Genomic DNA, 20,327 nt, shown 5'->3' with positions numbered 1-20,327 from the left:
AGTGTTGTTTAAGTTGTGGCATACATTTGAGTATGGCCAGACACAGGCCGCACATTGGTTTATCTTTCGAGGGCACAGGTACGCCTCACAGTGGGAACACCTCTTTACCATTGTTCTATAGGGTGTGTTCAGATAAGGACAGACCAAGGGGGGTCCCGACTATTTTTTGTTTTGCACGAAATTTTTATATGAGCTGGGCAAATGTCTCTATAGAAAGGAATGAACCTTCGTTTTGCGGAAATTGTCACGGATTTCTAGGAAAAAATTCGCGTTTCACAACAGGTGGAAAAAGGCAATTCTGCAACTTTCAGATTTCACAACTTTGGAGGCCTATCACTAAAAACTTAACGCATTGTGGACATCAGTGTTAATTTTTTGTAAATCTTCAGCAATAGTACTATCGGCCTACGGAAATTTAAATTTGTGTGACTGACAGTACATTTTTGAATAATTGCCATACTTTGATTTTTCAGCGACTGCCCCTGGCTGACCCCAATTTCAAGAGTCTTTTTTCGCAGTTTTCGCTAAAGCGCTGAAGCTGAAAATATTTCTCACAAGTCTACGAAAGGCTGTTCGCTAATTAAGCAAAAAGTTATGCGGCTACACTGCATATTTATTTCGTTATAAAATCCCAAAAATGCCATAATTCCAAAACTAGCGAAAATCGCAACATTTTAGGGTCATTTAAAAAAAAATAATCATCACCGATTTTTATGAAAATGATGAACTATACCCGGCCATGACTGCTAAATATTGTGCTGCAAAAATATGTTGCATTATTTTGTTTTAAGTGAGAAAATTGAGCTTATTTTAATACCCATGTATGGTCTTAACATCAATGTGTGGCGCTCTAATCATAAAATAAATTTAATAGAAATATTTAGTTCGTAGTTCGCTTTTTCGGTTTTAATAATGACGATGGACCCAGCTTGTGTCTTTTTGACCGTTTTGAGTCACAGAAAAGCTGAGGTTGAATTTTTCAGAGCTCCTCTGTCTGTATCCATACTACAACACATTGAGGCAGCAGGCGCGCGAGAGCGCGTACAGCAAGACCAGGGCGTAATTGAATGCCACCCGCAAGAGAGGGAAACAAAAGTACGTATAACAGCCAAGCACTCCGAGAACCTGTGACGGAGAACACATGACCGTCGTGAAATGCGAGACGCACCGCGGTGCGCCTGCAACAGTCGGCCCCAGACAGGAGAGAGCGTTCCCCTCACCCCTGAAAAGAAGCTTTTGGGTGTGGACCGTATGTCAGTCTGTATAGTGAACTCGAACAAAGAAGTCGTGTTGTTTTCTACGTGTGTCAATGATACAGTTTTTTCATCACATTGTAGTTATCGTGTCGTCCTCTATTATTAATAATAACTTATCTCGTAAGCAGATAAGACAGAGATTGCGGAGTAAGTAAGAAGCCCACTGCAAGCAGCTCTCTTCACGTAAACCCTGGTGTCAAGACATCAGCTGCGATCCGGCTACTGAACTTTCGTTATTGCACTAAGAACTTCCTTGGACGCTACCTTCACCCCAAAGTGATTGTACCTTATACTCACTGTAACCTACTGTGTCACAGAGAGACCGCACTGTGGCACAGTTCTGATGGCGAAGTTTCCTGAACGAAATTGCTGCGCCGACTGCTTAAAGAGACACAAGCGGGAGATCAGGTTTCAAAGGAATTTCCGCAGTGTCAAAGACTTGGGAATTGACAATCTAAAGAAAGTGTTGGAAGCTGACACAGCGCTCAGAGTGCATGAATCGCACTTTGTGTGCTAGAATTGCTTTAGGAACTTTAAGGAAGACATTGAGCGTATGGAAGAGGAATCCAGTCAGTCCAATCAGGGTTTCCAGACTACAGAGGAAGTTATGGAAAGCATTAAGGCAGTCGTTGGTGCCCCATCAGCAGTGTCGCCACTAAAGCCTCCTCGGAGTGTAAAGAAAGGGAAGAGACTCTCATACACAAAGCGCAAGGCAGATGAAATTACTAGAGCTGCTGTAAGAAACATTCGATGCGGAATTCGCACAGCATACGGTATTAAAGACATTCCATCACAATTCAGTTGCTGCGCCTGTGCCAGCTGGAAGAAAAACCTACACACAGCGTACATCAAGTGCACATCTTTTTGAGAGCGCTGCCGTCTGCTATCCTTGATACATCTGAGCCTAACAATAAAAGAGGTGCGACGCTTCATTCCAGAGGCAACGAAGCACGCGGTTCTAAAGGCCAGGAAGATAGCTGCAGAACAAGGTGTGTGGAGCCTTTTGGAGCCGTACTGCAGAGAAAAATTGAGTGAAGCAGACACCAACAAAATCCTTGAATACTACACAAAAGATGAGCTGGACTGTTCAAGACAGAGTCCAAACAAGAAAGATGTGGTGCGCGTGCGCATCGACGGAAAAGCCGAATTCATTTCGAAGCGTTTCATGACGCGGTCGCTACGAGAGACATACTCAGTCTACAAACTTGGTAATCCGCTGTCAGCGGTTGGTCTGACAAAATTCATATCTTTGCGCCCAGAATGGGTCAAATGCTCACCGCATTGAGAGGGGTGTGTATGGGCATATTGTGCAAGTTTCAAACTATGCCTTATTGGGATCAAAAATGCGTCGGGGTCTTTGATGTCGACTGATGATGTGCAGTCGCTCTGTGTGTGCACGCAGCCTAGCACCAAATGTTTAATTAGGCGAGTGCGAACAATGTCCTGTGAAGAATGGTCTCAGCCTGGGAACTCTTGGCATAGCACCGGACGAAGAAATTGTATTTGCTACTTGGGAATGAGGTGAACTAATAAAGAAGACCATGATGCCTCCAGCATTCCTAAAGGAATTTCAAAATGTGAACATGAAATGGATCCCTCATAACTACCTCACGCGCACGCAAGCAAATGCCATACACGAGGAAAAACAGTGTTGCGAAAAGGGTTCCATTGTTTTCCACTTTTACTTCGCCGAAAATTGGTCCATCGTACTCCCAGATGAAGTACAATCTTACCATTGGCAAAGTACGCAAGTTAGCATCTTTACTTGCGTTGTATCGCGCAATAATTAGCGATGTCGTTTGCCACGACTCTGCACGTGCTTGCTAGGCCCTGAGAAAAATCAAGGATCACATTGAAGATTATGCTCCAATTTACACGAAACTAACACTTGTGAGTGATGGAGCAGCTACCCATTTTAGGAACCGCTTCCAACTGCACGAATTGCAATGCAGTCAGCTTCAGACAACCAAGTGGGATTTTTCGGCAACGGGGCACGGCAAAAATACCTGCGACGGCGTCGGTGGCCTTGTGAAACACCAAGCCACACTACATAACCTGCGTTCACCCGCCACCGACGTCATTCAGTGCGCAAGATGATTTCGTTACTATTATAGCCAGTAAACTGAAAAAGGTTTTCTTACTGCATATGGAGAAGAGTGAAGTGGAAGCCTTCAGAGAACTGAAGAAGGAGGAATGGAAACTTGCCAGACGGGTTCAAGGTATTCAGGCAACCCACATGTGCAAAGACATGAAATCGGGCCAAGGGAATTTCCTGTACGTAGCGCGGTGCGCAGACACAGAGTGGAAGGAGTTGTGAATCTGCAGTGTGCAAAATTTGATCGCCCGAATGGATATTACTCATTCTAGGTGACGTGAATAAACTATTTAATGCGCAACATGAACGTGCTTCTTGTAGATTCATAACTCCCTCATTCCCACCATCTCAACCCGTTTCTGCGAATGATAAATTCGTCGAAATATTAAGACAGCAACGGTCTCAGTATTCCCATACAATGGTAATGCCCGAGCCACCTGTACATTATTGTAACCAACTCTAGTCCATAAATTTCGTTGCTTGATGGAAGAAAATCAGGGTAAGTACGCAGTTGAAGATGGTAACACGAAGGCTTTTATTATTAATAAAGTATAGGAAGATATTTTTGCAGGATTTTCATCGAAATATGGCCCTCAAGTAGTCTTAGGGCAAGTTATAATCATTTTCCTTAAAGAAACAAACGCGAACCTCACATTTCGGGCCCCCTTTCTCTACCACCCAGCAGCGAGCAATCGGGTCTAGGCACACTAACGCAACAATAACATTTTCCCGTACTGTTAGGGAAATACTAGTTAAATCTCTTTTGCGTTAGATACGTGGTATGATGTGAACTAAAATGGTTGACGTGCAGAAAGATTTGCGCTCTACACCACGAGCTTTCATTTGTACGCGCTCTCGGGTGCCGGCTGCCTCAATGTACTGGTACGGACACAGACAGAGGAGCTCTGAAAAATTCAAGCTCAGCTTTTCTGTGACTCAAAACGGTCAAAAAGACACAAGCTGGGTCCATCGTCATTATTAAAACCAAAAAAGCGAGCTACGAACTAAATATTTCTATTAAATTTATTTTATTATTAGACTTCCACACATTGATGTTAGGACCATACATGGGTAATAAAATAAGCTCAATTTTCTCACTTAAAACAAAATAATGCAACAAATTTTTGCAGCACAATATTTAGCAGTCATGGCCGGGTATAGTTCATCATTTTCATAAAAATCGGTGATGATTATTTTTTTTAAATGACCCTAAAATGTTGCAATTTTCGCTAGTTTTGGAATTACGGCATTTTTGGGATTTTATAACGGAATAAATATGCAGTCTAGTCGCATAACTTTTTGCTTAATTAGCGAAAAACCTTTCGTAGACTTGTGAGAAATATTTTCAGCTTCAGCGCTTTAGCGAAAACTGCGAAAAAAGACCCTTGAGTTTGGGGTCAGCCAGAGGCAGCCGCTCAAAAATCAATGTTTGGCAATTTTTGAAAAATGTACTGTCAGTCACACAAATTTAAATTTCCGTAGGCAGATAGTACTATTGCTGAAAATTTACCAAAAATTAACACTGATGTCGACAATGCGTTAAGTTTTTAGTGATAGGCCTCCAAAATTGTGAAATCTGAAAGTTGCAGAATTGCCTTTTTCCACCTGTTGTGAAACGCGATTTTTTTCCTAGAAATCCGTGATAATTTCCGCAAAACGAAGGTTCATTCCTTTCTACAGAGACATTTGCCCAGCTCATATAAAAATTTCGTGCAAAACAAAAAATAGTCGGGACCCCCCTTGGTCTGTCCTTATCAGAACACACCCTATACATACACCTCTGCCAAGATATCTCTCATCAGTCAAAAGAATGTCTCTTATCAAGGGAAAAAATGGAGGTCCATAGTTGAAAAACAATGCCATGGTTTTCACGGCATATGTGCCTGTCCTTCCCAGCATTATCTGCATGACAAGCTCTGAACAGGTGTGGGCAGCTGTATGTGTGTCTTGTTTTGTTCTTTACTAAGCAGTGCCTTCCTTACCTACCCCCTTTGCTTGGGACGGTTTCTGCAGGCGGGTGGCGGCACTTGGCAGGGCATTGTTCTCTACTAGTGTGAACTTTTAGAGTTCATTGGGACATGCTTTAGTCAAATCTGGGATATAGGTTGTCTCGTCTGAATATTCTTAGAAGATAATAGAAACTGTAAGCTGGCATGACAGCTTAGCATACCACGATTTTTTCTTCGAACCTTCATTAGCCCAGCGATATTCAGAGAGAGTTATAGAAATCTTGGAAAAATCATGGAAAACCCTGCTGACACAGAATGCAAGGGTAACAATAAAGTAGTGCTAACCTTATTTCGGATGCACAGATACTGCTTCTTTTTCTTTAGAATGAAATAATCTGCTACCCTACTCCTCAAAAATACCTGCTGTCAGGCGTGAGAAGTACGTGGGGAATGAAGAATTTCTTTTATAGACGTTATTTATGGACACCCTTTAATGTTGGCGGTACATGCACCTCTGGGCTGCCTGAGCGTCACTGAGGCTTGTTTACTAACCCGCAGGATGGTGCGAAGGGGGCACGATAAAAGGGTGTCACCTCCCCCGCCCCGCTTTGTCTTTCGTCACACGCATGGAGATAGGCATGTCACTTTAACAGCAGTGCAAAAGGCGGGACCAAGCGAGAGAAGACACGTACACGTGGCGATATGGACCAGGGGCGTAGCCAGAAATTTTTTTCGGGTGGGGTTCAACCATACTTTATGTATGTTCGTGCGTGCGTTTGTATGTGTGCGTGTATATATACGCAAGCAAAACCGAAAAATTTCGGGGGGGGGGGTTGAACCCCCCCAACCCCCACCCCCTTGGCTACGCCCCTGATATGGACACATACACACGTGGAGACAGGCGCCGAGCCGGAGAGGGAATTACAGGTAGTTGTCTCCTGAATTACAGGTAGTTGTCTCCTGTGGACACGCGCTTATCTCTAAAGGGGTCAAGATATGGCTCATAGCTTTGTACGTGTGTCCCCATTGCAAAGCTTGCGTTGAAGCCACGACAGCACGAAAGTTACTTCACTCTCTACCTTGGCCTCGTTTGCTGGAGGAGTGAGCTTCTAGTCTTTTTTTCTCATAACATTCCAATATTTTGTTGTTGCATTCGTGTGTTTGCCCTTGCGGCGTAGCTGGGACATTTTGTTGGTTATAACGTCACTATTGGCTTGTCAGTGACGCACTTAATAATGGAACAAGAATGTGACTACTCATGGACTTGGACTGACAACAGGTATTTATGTGGAAGAACGTATATAACGGCAGAGGGGTGTGCAAGTAGTGAAAATTTCAGGTAACTTCGACACCAAGTAGCCAACGTAACAGCCCAAAGGCACAGCCTTGCGACTTCATCAGACAATGAAACTGTTCAGATAATTGAAAGGGACCATGCACTTCAGCATGATCAGAAAATGCTGCCGATCGGAAATCGAGGCTCCTGCGAACACGGGAGCCAAACATTATAGCGCGGCACATGCCCTGGAATTTACAATTTCTCAAAGTCAGCTAGAAATCTATCGCTGTTCGCTTGACAATTTAATTGATGCCATAAGCCCAAATGACCGCGCCATGCCATAAGCCCAAAGTCCACTGCCATTGGCAGAGTGGAGCATCGTGTGCTGCATTTTGAAGATATTCGGCGCAACTTGGCATTCACACGTAAAGCACACATTCACACACGCATCCACTCAGGAACACAATGTGAGTGTGTTTTACGTGTAAATTCCGAGTTGCGCCGAATATATTCGAAATGACAAGTGACCAACTAGCCCAACAAGTCCTTGTGAGCACGGCCGGTCTGGAGGTGCGCGCTCGCAGCAAGCGCGCGCCTCCAGACCGGCCGTGTTGTGAGCTGCGTAGTCACCGCAGCCACCGCGAGATGTCGCCACGTGCCCGCTCGTGAACAGACTGAAAGTAATCCGCGCGTTCGAAGAAGAAAAGGCTCTTGTGTAGCGATTGGTGTAATTCTAAATCCCGTGCTAAATGCAGCGAGTGGCATAATTTCTTATTCAACACCATTCGCACAGACAGCAAACAGCGGTGCATGCTTCTTCTTGCTGCATTCTCCACTGCTGGACTCTTCCTTGTCCTCTTGCTCCTCTGATAAGCTAACATGTGCCTCAAATTTCTACTTTTGTGCCGATTGTTTGCTTCAAGTGGCTGTTGCTCTCGGTATTAGAGACAGATGATATCTGCGGCTTCTGCTGCAGCATTGCCGGTCAGCTGTCTAGAAGTGTTGGCACAGAGAAAGTAATTAGCACAGGCAAAAAGGGGCGACAGAATAGATGCAGCAGGTGCTGTGCGCTTTCTTCGGAGACTTTCCCAACTGTCTATACTGCGGAAGTGCTGAGAGAGGCGATGTTGCGACCCTGTTATCACCCTGTCCTTTGTATCTCGTCCTCGCCAATGGTGTGCGCTCATTGCTCTGCAGGTGGAAAAGCAGCGGCCCAGCTGTGAGTGTGGTGTGCCCCCATGTGCCTCTGGCGGCGTTGCCGGGGAGCTGGAGCGCGGGCATCGTTGGCCGGCATGCGTGGACGCCCCCCTCGGGCTGCTCTCCACGGCACCGGCCAATAAGCCATGAGTATGCCCCGTGTTTCCTCCCTTCTCCTGATGCGCGGTATTGAGCAATATAAAAGGAAAAAAAAACTAAAATTTTTAAGTGGAAATGCTTCTCTTGCAACCAAATGTCAGATTCACCTGTGCACATCATGAGTAATTATTACTTAAGCACAAATTCAGCATTGCCTTTTATATTGCTCATGAGTGTACAGTTGCCCAAATCTTTAACAAGCGTGCGCGAGCGGCAATCTTTTCTGTGTATCTTCGCCATGCATGACTGAATGAAGTTCCAATAAGGGTGGGGGCAAGTGTGTGCCTACAAAGCACGTGCCCACAAAACAATTTTTTTGCAACTTCGTTCCATCATACGGTGCTGACACAGAAAAGTCGCCGCTGCGCACACTAGTTGACGATTTGGGCGACTGTATAGTCATGAGCAAGAACCTTGACAGCGTCTATATTATAACAAAATATTTTTCTTTGCAAGTTAGGTATGGAGCCTGAAATCATGTGCAGTACAGCCCACGTGTTTACGTTTGACCAGTGTCATGTTGTGTGGCTCTGCTAGAAGAAATTTAAATTTGTTGTCAGGAGACTTTTGATTGACAGTGTACTTCAGAAGCACATACAATTTGGCTTGTTTGTTACTAATTGTTCATAGAAAGAATGCGAAAAACCAACAAAGACAACTAGGGACATAAAAAATATGCATGCAGGGCTGTGCTTTCCACAGAACGTTTCTTTTGATAGACAGCTTTCCTTCTATGTGGCATATCACAAGAAGACAAGAAAAGTTCATGTCTGCACATATTCTGAAAAATCTGCACGTACATTTAACAAAATAGCTGATATAGACACGCATTAGTAAATATCTGTCACCAAGCTCTTAAAGGGACACTAAAGGCAAATAACAATTTATGTCAGAGTGAAAGCTCAATGTATGACAACGTCTAAAACGGCAATATTATCAACAGCAGTACCCTACTTACCGAGAAATTAAGCTAAATGTATCACACGATGAGCGCCACGAGCGGCACGTTTTGAAAATGATCCCGATGACGTGAGAGAGTTCGACTACAAATAGTCGCTCGTAATTAAACTAGCTGCAATAAAAAAAAAGTCACGGTTTCGCCGCAACGGCGAAGCAATGAATGCGATAGCAACAAATTGGAATGTAACGCGAAGAACGGAAAGCAGCTCGAAATTGCCAGCGCGTCGCTCGAGCCCAAAGGACGCACGAAACGAACGCACGCAGGACGAGCGCGAACTATCATGCGTCACAGCTCGATACTTGAAGAACACTGCTCAAACATAAAGCAGGACGCACGAAACGAACACTAGCGCCAGAGTTCCCTCTAGCACACAGGACGAGCACGAACTAAGCGTCGCAGTTGTTACTTATTTCTGTTTGAACAGCGCGCTCCTTTCGCAAACGCGGCCGCTGCAGCGAGCGAAGTGACCTTCGTACGCTCTGTGACTTCAGCGCGGACATCGCGGGGAATGCACAAGGCATACAACCCCCCGCTCCATAGTTTCCTAAAATTAACTAGAGAAGACTCTGGCGCTGCGATCGTTCAGCCACCATGGGAATGATGGGTAGTACACGGATTTGCCTAGTCTTCGTACTTGCGGGCTTCTAACGCACTTGTGGCTTTGTTTATTGCTGCGTTTTGGTTTTCTTTCGGATAAAAGAATGGATCTTTGTGAACTTCGTGACCAGATTTGAACTGGTGAGCCTAAAAAAGTTCAAGTGGTGAAGTGGAACTGCTCACTTTTGCTGAACTTCGTTTTGCGACAAAGCGGATGCAGGCGACGCGGAGCCAAACGGAGCCGAAAGAACGAAGTTTAGACAAATCCGTGTACTACCCATCATTCCCATGCTGGCTGAAGCACCATGCGTTGCAGCTTCCATAGACACTAGCGCCAGAGTTCCCTCTAGTAAGTATTGTAGGAAACTCTATGCCCCGCTCTACCCCGCGCCCGCCCCCCTTCTTTCCTTGAGATAAGCGCACGTAGGCGACCACGCCCTGTAGGGCAAAGAGCATCGGCGTTCGCAGGAGCGGGGCGGTGACCTTTAAAGCCCAGCGCCCAGCGCGCTCCTAGCGCCATCTCTCTGGTAATGAAGAAACGCTTATAAGCGCCTGCCGTCTGTGAGTCCGGCCAGCGGTAAAGAGTGTGTATATAACGCTCGGCGTTAGCTACGTGGACGATCTGCGTTTCGTGGCGTAGTGGCTAGCGCCACGCGCTGCCGAGCGAGAGGTCCCTGGTTCGATCCCGCGCTTCGCAAGCATTTTTTTAAATTATTTTTCTTTGGGGCTTTTATATATATATATATATATATATATATATATATATATATATATATATATATATATATATATATATATACTTATACATATACGGTGCGTGACGGCGACGGGGACGGACAAAAACCAGCCGAGACTGTCCATGTAATTGCTATCGCAATGAAAGAACCTTTCGTGCATCAAGATACGTAATAATATGCTGCTTGTTCGTTTCTGTTTGATTAATGGAAAAAAGGAACCTCTGTGGCGTCGCCATGGGGAACGGCACGTGTGGTTCAAAGGTTCCGTTTTCGCCGAACTGCGCTTCGCCCGGCACCCTGCTTCGCTCACGCGGTCGCGTCTAAGTGGTAGTTTCGGTATCGCGTACTGCCGCGTGTGTTTTGCGCGCTCTTGAAAGTCGCTGTGACAGAAAGTTCGACAAAATGCCGCATGCGTGTGATGTTGCCGGATGCCCGAATGGCGCACGCCGCCGCGCAGTGAAGGCGGGCAACGTTGGGCACGGCAGCAGTGACGTGAGAAACACCGCTTTCAGGCGGGTGATTTGAAGTGCGCTAACGCGGTGCGGACCACTAAAACGTGATTTTATTTCAAAATAAGCACTTCCTTGGCACAAAAGTAGCACTACGAGTTTTCTGGACCGTTATTTCAACAATCAACGTCCGACATTTTCCCAAACATTTCAAGTAAACAAGCGCATCGCGTGCAGAATGCCGTCGCGATCAACGATGCAACACGCCGCAGCGCTACAGGTCGCGGGCGCGCCACAATTTCGAAAAAACAATAGCTTCTCCTTTCCGGTCCCCGCCATTCCCGCCACTGACATGTGTGACATCACCAGTGAAACTCGATGACGTTATCACTTTCGATGCTTGCGATTGGCCGAACGACAACCGACGACTTCCGGTTACTCTGCAAACAGCTGTTCGCGCGCACCTTGCTGTTCTTGGTCGTGTTGCCGCTTGCGAATCGACATCTGCGGCCCGTAAGGGCCCGCTCACGCTAGCGGCAAGCCTGCCACAACGGCGCGGTGCCGCAGAACGTCGGCCGTCGCCGCACGCGCGACAGCAGTCGAACTTGCACGGCAAGCTACGCCGGCAAGCCTGCGAAAAACATGTCCGCAGTGCCAAAAGCGGTTGTCGTCCACCTCGAATCTATCAAGTGGCCGCCGTGTGCTCTGTAGCGTGTGAGCTCCGAACTGATGCTTCCATTTGCTTTAGATTCATGTCCTTAAGCTTCGACAGCAAAGTATTCGTACCGATTCAGATGCTGTAGGCTTATCGAGTCGAGAAGGGCGCTTCCGAATGCTCGGAGGACATAGATTACGCGTTTGTTAGTTGTTTCTAATCCTCCATAGCTGGCGCCACTTGACCTGGCGCCAGCTTGGGGACATTTTATTTGGTTTTACGCGACGCTTTCTTTAATGCCGGACAGACTAAAACGCAACCGCCAAGTCGCTAGCGTAATTACACATCCACGCCTTGCGGTTTGATGAGCTCCGTGAACTCATCTCGAGCCGAGGTGGTCTGACACGGCGTGTCCCCGTACGGGTCCATCACGTTGACGATCCTTTGAAGGCGTGCGCGCAACACAGGGTCCATACCGGCACGATTCGTAGGGGCACGGGCCGGCACGGCAGCAACAGCGGTTAGTCAACGAACAGTGCACCCAGATACCACACAGAGTTGACGGCGAGCAGGAGCGTCGGAGTCGCCGGAGTCGCGGCAACCGGAAGTAGACGCTGTCTCGAACAGCGCGTCAGCGGTGACGTATGCCACGCGAGATGAGGGGGGGGGGGGCATTCAGCTAGCTCAGCGAGGAGGGCAAAGCGGTTTTGGAAGAGGGTAGCGTAGGAAAGAGGGAAAGAAGCGATCGTCGCGTTTCGATCATCAAACGCGTGTAACTCCGCTTAAAGCCCCTCCATGCGTTTTCCGCCGCGAAGGAGGGGCTTTAACTCCGCTATTGCGGCACCGTTTCGAAAAATTCTCACGGCTACGTGTTCGTTGTAAACTCGAGCACAACTTCCTCACCTCAACTAAATTTCGACCGCTGGGTGGTTTAGGGGCCCTTTAAGGGCACAGGGCAGGCCCTATACCTCCCGTGTATTTTAAGGCTTCTTTAAGACCCATTTTCTCGGGAACTGCTATATGTAAAGTGTTCGTGTTTGTTTCATTTTATTCCTCGGCATCTCTTCTCGCAGTTGAACTAGAATTACAAGTAAGTAAAACCTCATTAATTCGAACTCGGTTATTTCGAAATCCCCCTTAATTCGAAGGGTTTCTGCGGTGCCGTATTTTGCAACGCAAATCTGAGTGGATAATTTGAACCGGCGGTCAGCGCCAGCACGGTTAATTCGAAAACTTTGGGCGCCATGTGCCAATTCCCGATCCCGATTTCGCCGCAAATCCGCGGAAGCGACGGCCCTTAGCAGCCACAGGGCAATGTAGTGTAGCGATATTAAGGAGTGACAGTTGAAACAACCCGGCCTCGCTGCTGCTAGCGCAAAAAAAAAATAATAATAAAAAAAAGACGGTCTCGTGGCAGGGCTTAAAATCAGAGGGGGGAGGGGGGGTGTTGGGCCCCCTTCGATTTCTTAAGGAGGGGCGGTATGTATGTGTGTATTTATGTATATAGGTCGCCGCCCTCTGAGGCCCCACCCCCTCCAACGAAGGGAGACTTTAAGCCCTGTCTCGTGGTCAGCTAAAGCGTGCGCCTGCGGAAAAGAAGACGTGTTTCATTGCAACACAGCGGTGACACGCGGGCGGCATGACGCATGCTTCTCGCAACGTCAGCGCGTCATGATTTACCCATTCTTTTTGGGAAAAGAAAAGATAAGAAAGGATGGTCTGACGGAATTCGCGATGTATGCGATCCTCCGATTGGCGGTCGCTGCTCCGGCAATTTGCGCACTTGCACTGCTGGCGGAGTTCTTGCCTGTAACGCCTACTCCGAAAACTCGGTTCGAAAACTTCAATGGTCATGTTTTCCAGCCAGAACACATTGCGGATTCCGTCACACTGGCCATTATCATATTATTTTACCAGAAAGAATGGGCGAATGGTCGCATCATGACGCGCTGACGCTGTGAGAAGCAGGTGACATGCTGCCTGCGTGTCACCACTGTGCTGCAGTGAAGCACGCCTTCTTTGTCGCAGGCGCGCATTTCAGCTGATCACGAGATTTTTTTTTTTTTTTTTGCGCTGACAGCAGCAAGGCCCTCCGTTTTCCCGTGTTTGCGGGAAAATGGGACCGGGTATTGGTGGAAAACAACCCTTGGAGCCGCAAACTAGAAGGCCAAACGACCACCTCTGATTACTTTCAGTAATTCAAAGTTCCTTGCATCCCGCTTTTTGTATGTTTCGTGAATTCGAAAACCCACTTAATTCGAAAGTTTTTCACAGTCCCAGTGACTTTGAATTAACGAGGTTTTTCTGTATTTCAAGCGTTGATATCTTTGCAATTTTTTTAGCAAGGCAGGTAGTTTTTTGTCATTATTTGTTAAATAAAACTGCCAAAGAAATGAAAACTATTCTGCATACGTACACCATTCTAGTTCAGTAGCTTTGTATTCATGTTTGGTTTATTCTGGTAAAAAATCAGCCTTCTGTTTTTTCAAGTTGTTTTGATAATAGGGCATATGTAACAAAAAAAATCGAGATATTGAGAGTTAAAGACGAAAAACAAGTTTATTTCATATTTTGTTCAAAAAGATGTGCTGAACAATTTAATTAATAGTATTGTTCTATATAGTCATCACACGAATCAGCTTTTCACTTTTCCTGGTTCTCTGGCTTATTTTGTCACATCTTCTGTCCCTCTAAGTCCAAATACTGTCGGTGGCGGTCGATCTCACCCAACCATATGACAGTGTTGCGCCTCGGTGATATGCCAGACGGCATTGAGAAAGTTTACTCAGGCCATGCATGCCTTTTTGAAAGTTAGAACGGTTTCAAAAGTGCAGGCAGTTTGAGGGTCTCTATTCCAAGGGACGCAATCCGTTGTGTTCTCTACGAGTGCCCCGGTTCCTGCACATTCTGTGCAGACACAGTTACTCGTAATCACGGTTTGTAGAAGGTCCACATAAATCAAGCGTGGCCATTGTCACTACGAGTAACGTTTTGTCCTTGTGGCGATGCGGCATGGGGACAAAGCTTACTTGCTGAAGTGCTCACACAAGTGCTCCCGGTCTTGTTCCTGTTAGTTGCCGAAGCATGTCAATTGCCATTTATACTGTGCTTTCTAAACAGTTTCTTTGATTTGTCAACATGAGAATATCTTTTGCCGCCGCAACAAAGTCAACAAATGTGCAACTAAATTCTCCGTGTGGGTCTCACACACACAAGGCAAGTGGACTCGATAAATGCCACGCGTGTTTAAAAAAAACTGCACCATGTGCCTTTAAGTAGCCGGAATACTTTTTATAAACCTGCTAAGCTCAGAGAAACTACCCGTTTCGATTTTCGCAAAGGGCAGGAAGCTCAGGTTGTGCACGGTTTGAGTCAAGGGGGCATGGCTGCTAGTCGGTTGGTCTCAAATACCTGGCTCTTTTGACCCAATCAAAACACGCAAAAATGTGTGGGGCACTGGATATTGTTAAGGACGCCTTATCATTCCAAACAAGCAAAAAATTAAATTTCAATTTTTTTCAAAATTTTACCGTACCCTGTGTCCTTAAAGCAGAGTTCCCATAGGTTGAAAACAATGTGCTTCTACACTCCCTTAGGAAACTAGCTTGTGTGGGTCCAGAGTAGAAATTTTTGCCTCGAATGTGTGTGCAAAGCGTTGTGCCTTCTTCTATAAATGCAAGCACGCTCTTCTCCCTGCAGAGCCGACGATTCACTTGGCTCTTCCATTGGCTCTGGTGTCTGTGCTGTGCTAATTGTGTTTGTGCCGAGCGATATCACCCAGTGCTTGACTTGTTTCCCACTGTTCGCATTACCGTGCTTGCTCAGATTGTGCAGTACACTCCATTTCCCATACAGCATGCAATGCTACAGGGATCACAGAGCCTCACTCCTTGGCAATGATGACCACAAAATTGTTCACTGCATAGGCCTTTTATAAAACCTGTGTAGGTGCTTCCCAAATGAAATAACGTCTTAGGAAGCACTGCAAAATCAAAATTGCAGTGCTACACATTCGAAATCAAATTCCAATGACTACATTTGGCCAGGGCCGAGTCTTGTTTATGGCTCATTCCAAGATGGAACCTGTGTCACGTGGTCACACACTATCTATACATAGTTGCGTATGCCTCGACGCAAACGACTGACTGGAGGGAACGAAACGGCTGTGCAGGTAGTGGGAACCTGACCGAAGCGGAGATTCTGGAGCGGGCTGCGGAGGAGCGGGCGGCCATAGTTGCACGCTACGACCGCGGCCGAGAAAAGGAAAATGTTGCCCAGATCGACCCCTGGGAGGATCCCAAGTTTGAGCTGTATCATGTCACCGACAAGTATGGCTTCATCCAGTGAGTGTGGGCTGCATTCTCGCATCGTCTCTTCTGATCTGATACGAGGGGCTTTAAAAATGATAGGGGGTGTTTCAAATCTGTTTTTGTTCGTGTCACGATAACAGGTTGGTTTCAATGCCAAACCTACTTGTAATTTCATACTGAGACCATGGCACACTGCAATTGCAATATGCAATTTATATTTTTTTTGTGCATTAGCCATTGTGGTGGTTTCAACGGAGCAGAACTTGTCAGAACTTGCTGCATCAGCCTTTTGCTCATGCTGCTGCAGTGGTATAGTGGTTACGGTGCTCGGCTGCTGACCCGAAAGACGCGGGTTCGACGACTGATGATGACAGCTGATTAACCTCCCGAGTCCCGGGTTAAAATTAGGTGCACAAATTTTTTCAGAAAGTTCAGTATGGCTCGAATAGACCACATAGGCAAAAAGTGTTAAAACTTAGCTTAGTAAAACGTTAGGGTTTGTATGTGGTGCAATGTCCATTATTTTGGACATCAGTAATTGAATTGGTCCTGATGTCTAATATATTGGACATCAGGACCAAATACAGTAGAACCCCGCTGTTACGTTCCTCACTGCTGCGTTTTCCCGGCTGTTACGTCGTTTTCCGCCGGTCCCGGCATAGCTCCCATAGGATACAATGTATTGGAAACCCCGCTGTTACGTCGTAACTGTCGGACCGTTCCCGTATGATACGTCGCAAGTGCGCTCGGAGCCGACCGAGTGACTACCAAACAGAGCCGCCATGGTGCATTTTCACGCAGCTTGGCCTCGTTTGACCGTAATATTAGCCGCATGAGAGGCGCAAGCAACAGAATCTTTCAATTGATGCAAACAAAAGCATGGCCTTCGAGATTCAAATTGCAAAGATGGCGTCTATGACGTAACTGCTCGCGAAAGCAAGGCCTTCGAGATTGGCATTTACTATTGACAAAAGCATAGCCTTTGAGACTTGTATTGCACAAACATGGCGTGTATGACGTAATTGCTTGCGAAAGCAAGGCCTTCGAGATTGGCATTCACTTCTGCCATCGCGTTGGCGTAGACTCATCATCATCGTTATTTGCCGGAGAGCGGGAGGAGTTCGAGCTGGTTGGAGCTGGTTGGAGCTCGCATGGTCGTGCGTGCGGTTCGCGGTCGGACTCGCCGCGCCGTTCGTGATTGCGTGTGCTTAGTTCTTTCATGCCTACAGCTGTTGGTGTTAAAAAAATCACATACGTTGATTACATTTCTGTGGATGAGGCCGTCCTAAGCTCCGCGTTTCTATCCATCGACTAGATCGCGGCTGAGCGCGCCAATTTTCGTGCTGCTCGTAAGAATTGAAATAAAATTCTGTACCACTAAATATTTTGCCGTTTTTCCTGTTTTTCGGCTCTTACGTTTCCCGTCTCTTACGTTTATTTCCTACGGTCCCTTCAAAAACGTATCAGCGGGGTTCTACTGTACCACGGTGAAAATAACGTCGGAATGTGCCTCAGCTACTTAAAAATGACAAGCAAGCAAAAAAGCTTCAGAAATGCAAGGCAAATGTATTCGACTAAATACGTAGTTTGACGAGAGCGGCCGTAGAAAATGCCACTGCTGAACGCTGCCATTTTGGACTAGATTTCAGGCGCGCCGCTGCATTGATTTTGCCCACACTTGACAGAGGGCGCTAGTAGACGTTGAAAAAACTAAGTTTTCAACAGGAAATAGTGGGTGCTGGGGTTGGAGCAGGCGACAACGAGTTGTCCAGTGTATTGGACAATTCGCCATAGCCGGGACTCAAGAGGGAAGAGTGAAACGGATTTTCACAGTAACAAACTTTTAGTACTGCAGTGAGACAAGAATAAAGAAAGGACACAACGCCCATGCTTCTTCCTTGTTCTCGTCCTGTCCAGGCGGTAAAGATTTGTTACTGTTCATCACCAAGGAGCTCAAACGTCTATTCTTGCGGGTTTTCACAGGTCTGTCTGTGATGCACGGAGCAGATGTTGTGACATGATGTAGGATGCAGGGCTTTGATGTTTCTTGCCTCGTCTGTTTCAGCAATGAGCGGCTGCCTGACAAGTACACAGTTCACGAGGCAAAGGTGAGCTGACCCGGGTGCCGCATGCTCAAGTGCGGCACTAAGGACTGCATTTCATATACGACCGCAGGTGGTGCTAAAGATATGTGTAGTGTGAGTTAGCATAAAGTTAGCCGCATACTTAGGAGTCACTGAGGCAATGCATTTCTGTGTCCAGTGCTCGTCGTGCTCCCTTGCATTTCTGACAAAAACAGTCATACCGTAAGCACAAAGTTGCACAAGCAGAATGTGATTTTAGAATACCTTATATCCACAATTTGCAGTTGCAACTATTGTATTTTTTCATGTGTAATACGCCCCTGCATATAACGATGGTCTCTCAATACTTTTTACTGGTCATTAAACTCCCGCGAAAGTTTTATATAGGGACAAAAGTGGCCATCAGAGGCGCCACCGTAAGCAGAAGGGCATTGATCTGCCGCGCTTGGTAGGGCAGTTGCGCGTTCGCGGAAGTGTTTGCCGTCAGATACACTTCTTCAGATACTTTCCTTCTCCGTGGTCTCGCTATCAAATCATATATCATTGATTAGTATTGTCAATATTGTACATGACGCGTGTTGTCACATTGCCCAAGTCATTGATTGCTGGCTTTTTGACTGCGGGCGTCTGTCAAGTGATGCGTGTGTTCGTGACGTTCCTACATTTCTCAATTCCTGCATAGTCGCTTTCGGGCTTAAACCGAACGCACTGACTGGGTGTAGATGACTAACAGGTTAACATATTTTGTGCTAGAGGTTACGGAGTAGCCGTGCTCTGGCTGCAAGTAACGCTCATTTTCGGACTAATTGTCACTTTATTCTATAGGGCATCACGAAGCTGCAAGATAAAGTTCGCGTGCCAATAAACGAGCCCTTATTCAGGCTAACTTGGCATTAATAGCTCTGAAGTACCTCTTGAGGGATATCGTTAGCGAAACATAGCTTCAAAAATCAAAAGCGCAGATTAAGATACCACAGAACGGAGAGGGATGCTCGTGTTGTTTTTCTTTTTTTCTGTGGTGTCATGACTTGCGCTTTTGATTTTGAAGATTTAAAAAGATCATGAGGTGGAACTGCTGTGAGCTGCTTTTGCTAGATATAGGCAGTATGTGCGATTTTGAAGTGAAAGATTTTTGAAAGATTTGAAAGTGAAAGATTTTTTATTTTACACATGCAGATTTCATAACACTGCCGAGTTCTAAGACGCGGCTCTTTTTTTTATGCATTCCCATATACTGTCGCAATGACCACGAGTTCTAAGTTGGCGTTCCAGTTAGCCACCCTGTTCCTTCTATGTAAACACCAGATCAAATCGAAATCAACATCGAGCTGCCATCGACCCAATTATTCAGCTTAAACTGATCAATTATACATAAAACTGCATTGCTCTTTTCGAACCTTTCTTGAAATTTTCTCGATCAGCACCAACGAACAGCACTATCAAAGTAAAACAAAATATTGCATTTTGGCCCACGGCATCACTTTTTAGTTTCTATCATTATCCAGAAAGCAAACACACACACTCCGAACACCGCACTTCACATAAAACTCCAAAAACACTCACACACTACACACACAATTCTAGGCACGGCGACTTCCACCAGTCTTGGCCGATCTCGAGGCAGTGAAACAATGTTTCCATTGACTGTGCATACGTCCGCACGTATAATGTCACCTGCATCGAAATGTTTTTCGCACACGCGAACGTACTTGGAGTCGAACGAAAATCGGGCAGTCTCCTTCGCGGTATTGCACGTTTCCACCTGTCGCGTTGTTCTGCGTCGGCCGCTTAACAGAACAGGGAGACTTTTTCGACGGTGCCCTTGTATTCTAAGCGACAGCCCGGCACACGGCAGGTGTTGGGCATCGCTGTCACGACGAGGTGACTGCGAAAGGAAAAAAAAAGGGTGCAACCAGCACACACAACACCACTCCGCGCCCACTCTGCGCTAATGGCGGCCAGCAGCAGCCGGCTTCCTCGTCCCCCTTCTAGCTACGCCAGTGCCGTGGCACGGAAAGTGCGGGCGGTATATGAAGCTCTCCTATTGAGTTACACGGGAGTTTCATGACCACTAAAAGTATTGGTGGACCATGGTATAACCCACACCCTAACTGCAAACGGTGGAAAAAAATCGATTTCAGCATGCCACTGTGAAGCTGCCTTCCTTGCAATACGCTAAACTCAACTTGTGTGGCGAAATTGGCATACTATAATCCACATCCTGACTTGAGTTTCTAGTTTTCTGCATATTTTATGTGGATTATACACGCAAAAACATGGTATGTACTAGTTACCTACATTGCAAATCAGTTTGGTGGAAGACTGCTAGATGTTTGTAGCATAAAGCTACAAAAGAAATCCATACAGATTTCTTAGAAAACTTCTTAGTTAATTGAAAACTTGTCCCAGCCATGGTCACTCCAACATCTCAGCTGACCTGACTTGCCGTACTCGCCATGTCTGCGTTTGAGCTTATTGATTCCCCCATAAGCTGTGCAGTACAATTCATGCTCCACTACAATATTCTAACCTCCCGGTCAGCTCAGATAGTAGAGTAAGTGTCATGGAAGGCAATGGTCTGGGATTCAAATCCCGAACC

General features: G+C 46.2%; 1 protein-coding gene across 2 annotated transcripts in view; it reads left to right on the top strand.

The window, feature by feature from the left end:
- LOC119402461 (USP6 N-terminal-like protein) overlaps positions 1-20,327 on the top strand; it is a 234,042-nt gene that overhangs the window by 61,312 nt on the left and 152,403 nt on the right. For both annotated transcript variants that reach the window (XM_037669618.2, XM_049418653.1), the window contains exons 2-4: positions 7,777-7,926; positions 15,506-15,677; positions 17,710-17,752. In XM_037669618.2, the coding sequence (XP_037525546.1) occupies positions 7,923-7,926; positions 15,506-15,677; positions 17,710-17,752 (219 nt within the window). In that variant the 5' untranslated portion in view covers positions 7,777-7,922. The remainder of the gene's footprint in view (positions 1-7,776; positions 7,927-15,505; positions 15,678-17,709; positions 17,753-20,327) is intronic.

This window comes from Rhipicephalus sanguineus, chromosome 8 (assembly GCF_013339695.2).
Source record: "Rhipicephalus sanguineus isolate Rsan-2018 chromosome 8, BIME_Rsan_1.4, whole genome shotgun sequence".
Taxonomy (NCBI): domain Eukaryota; kingdom Metazoa; phylum Arthropoda; class Arachnida; order Ixodida; family Ixodidae; genus Rhipicephalus; species Rhipicephalus sanguineus.
The sequence above is the reverse complement of the archived record's forward strand: the minus strand, read 5'-3'. Positions and strand labels throughout refer to the sequence as shown.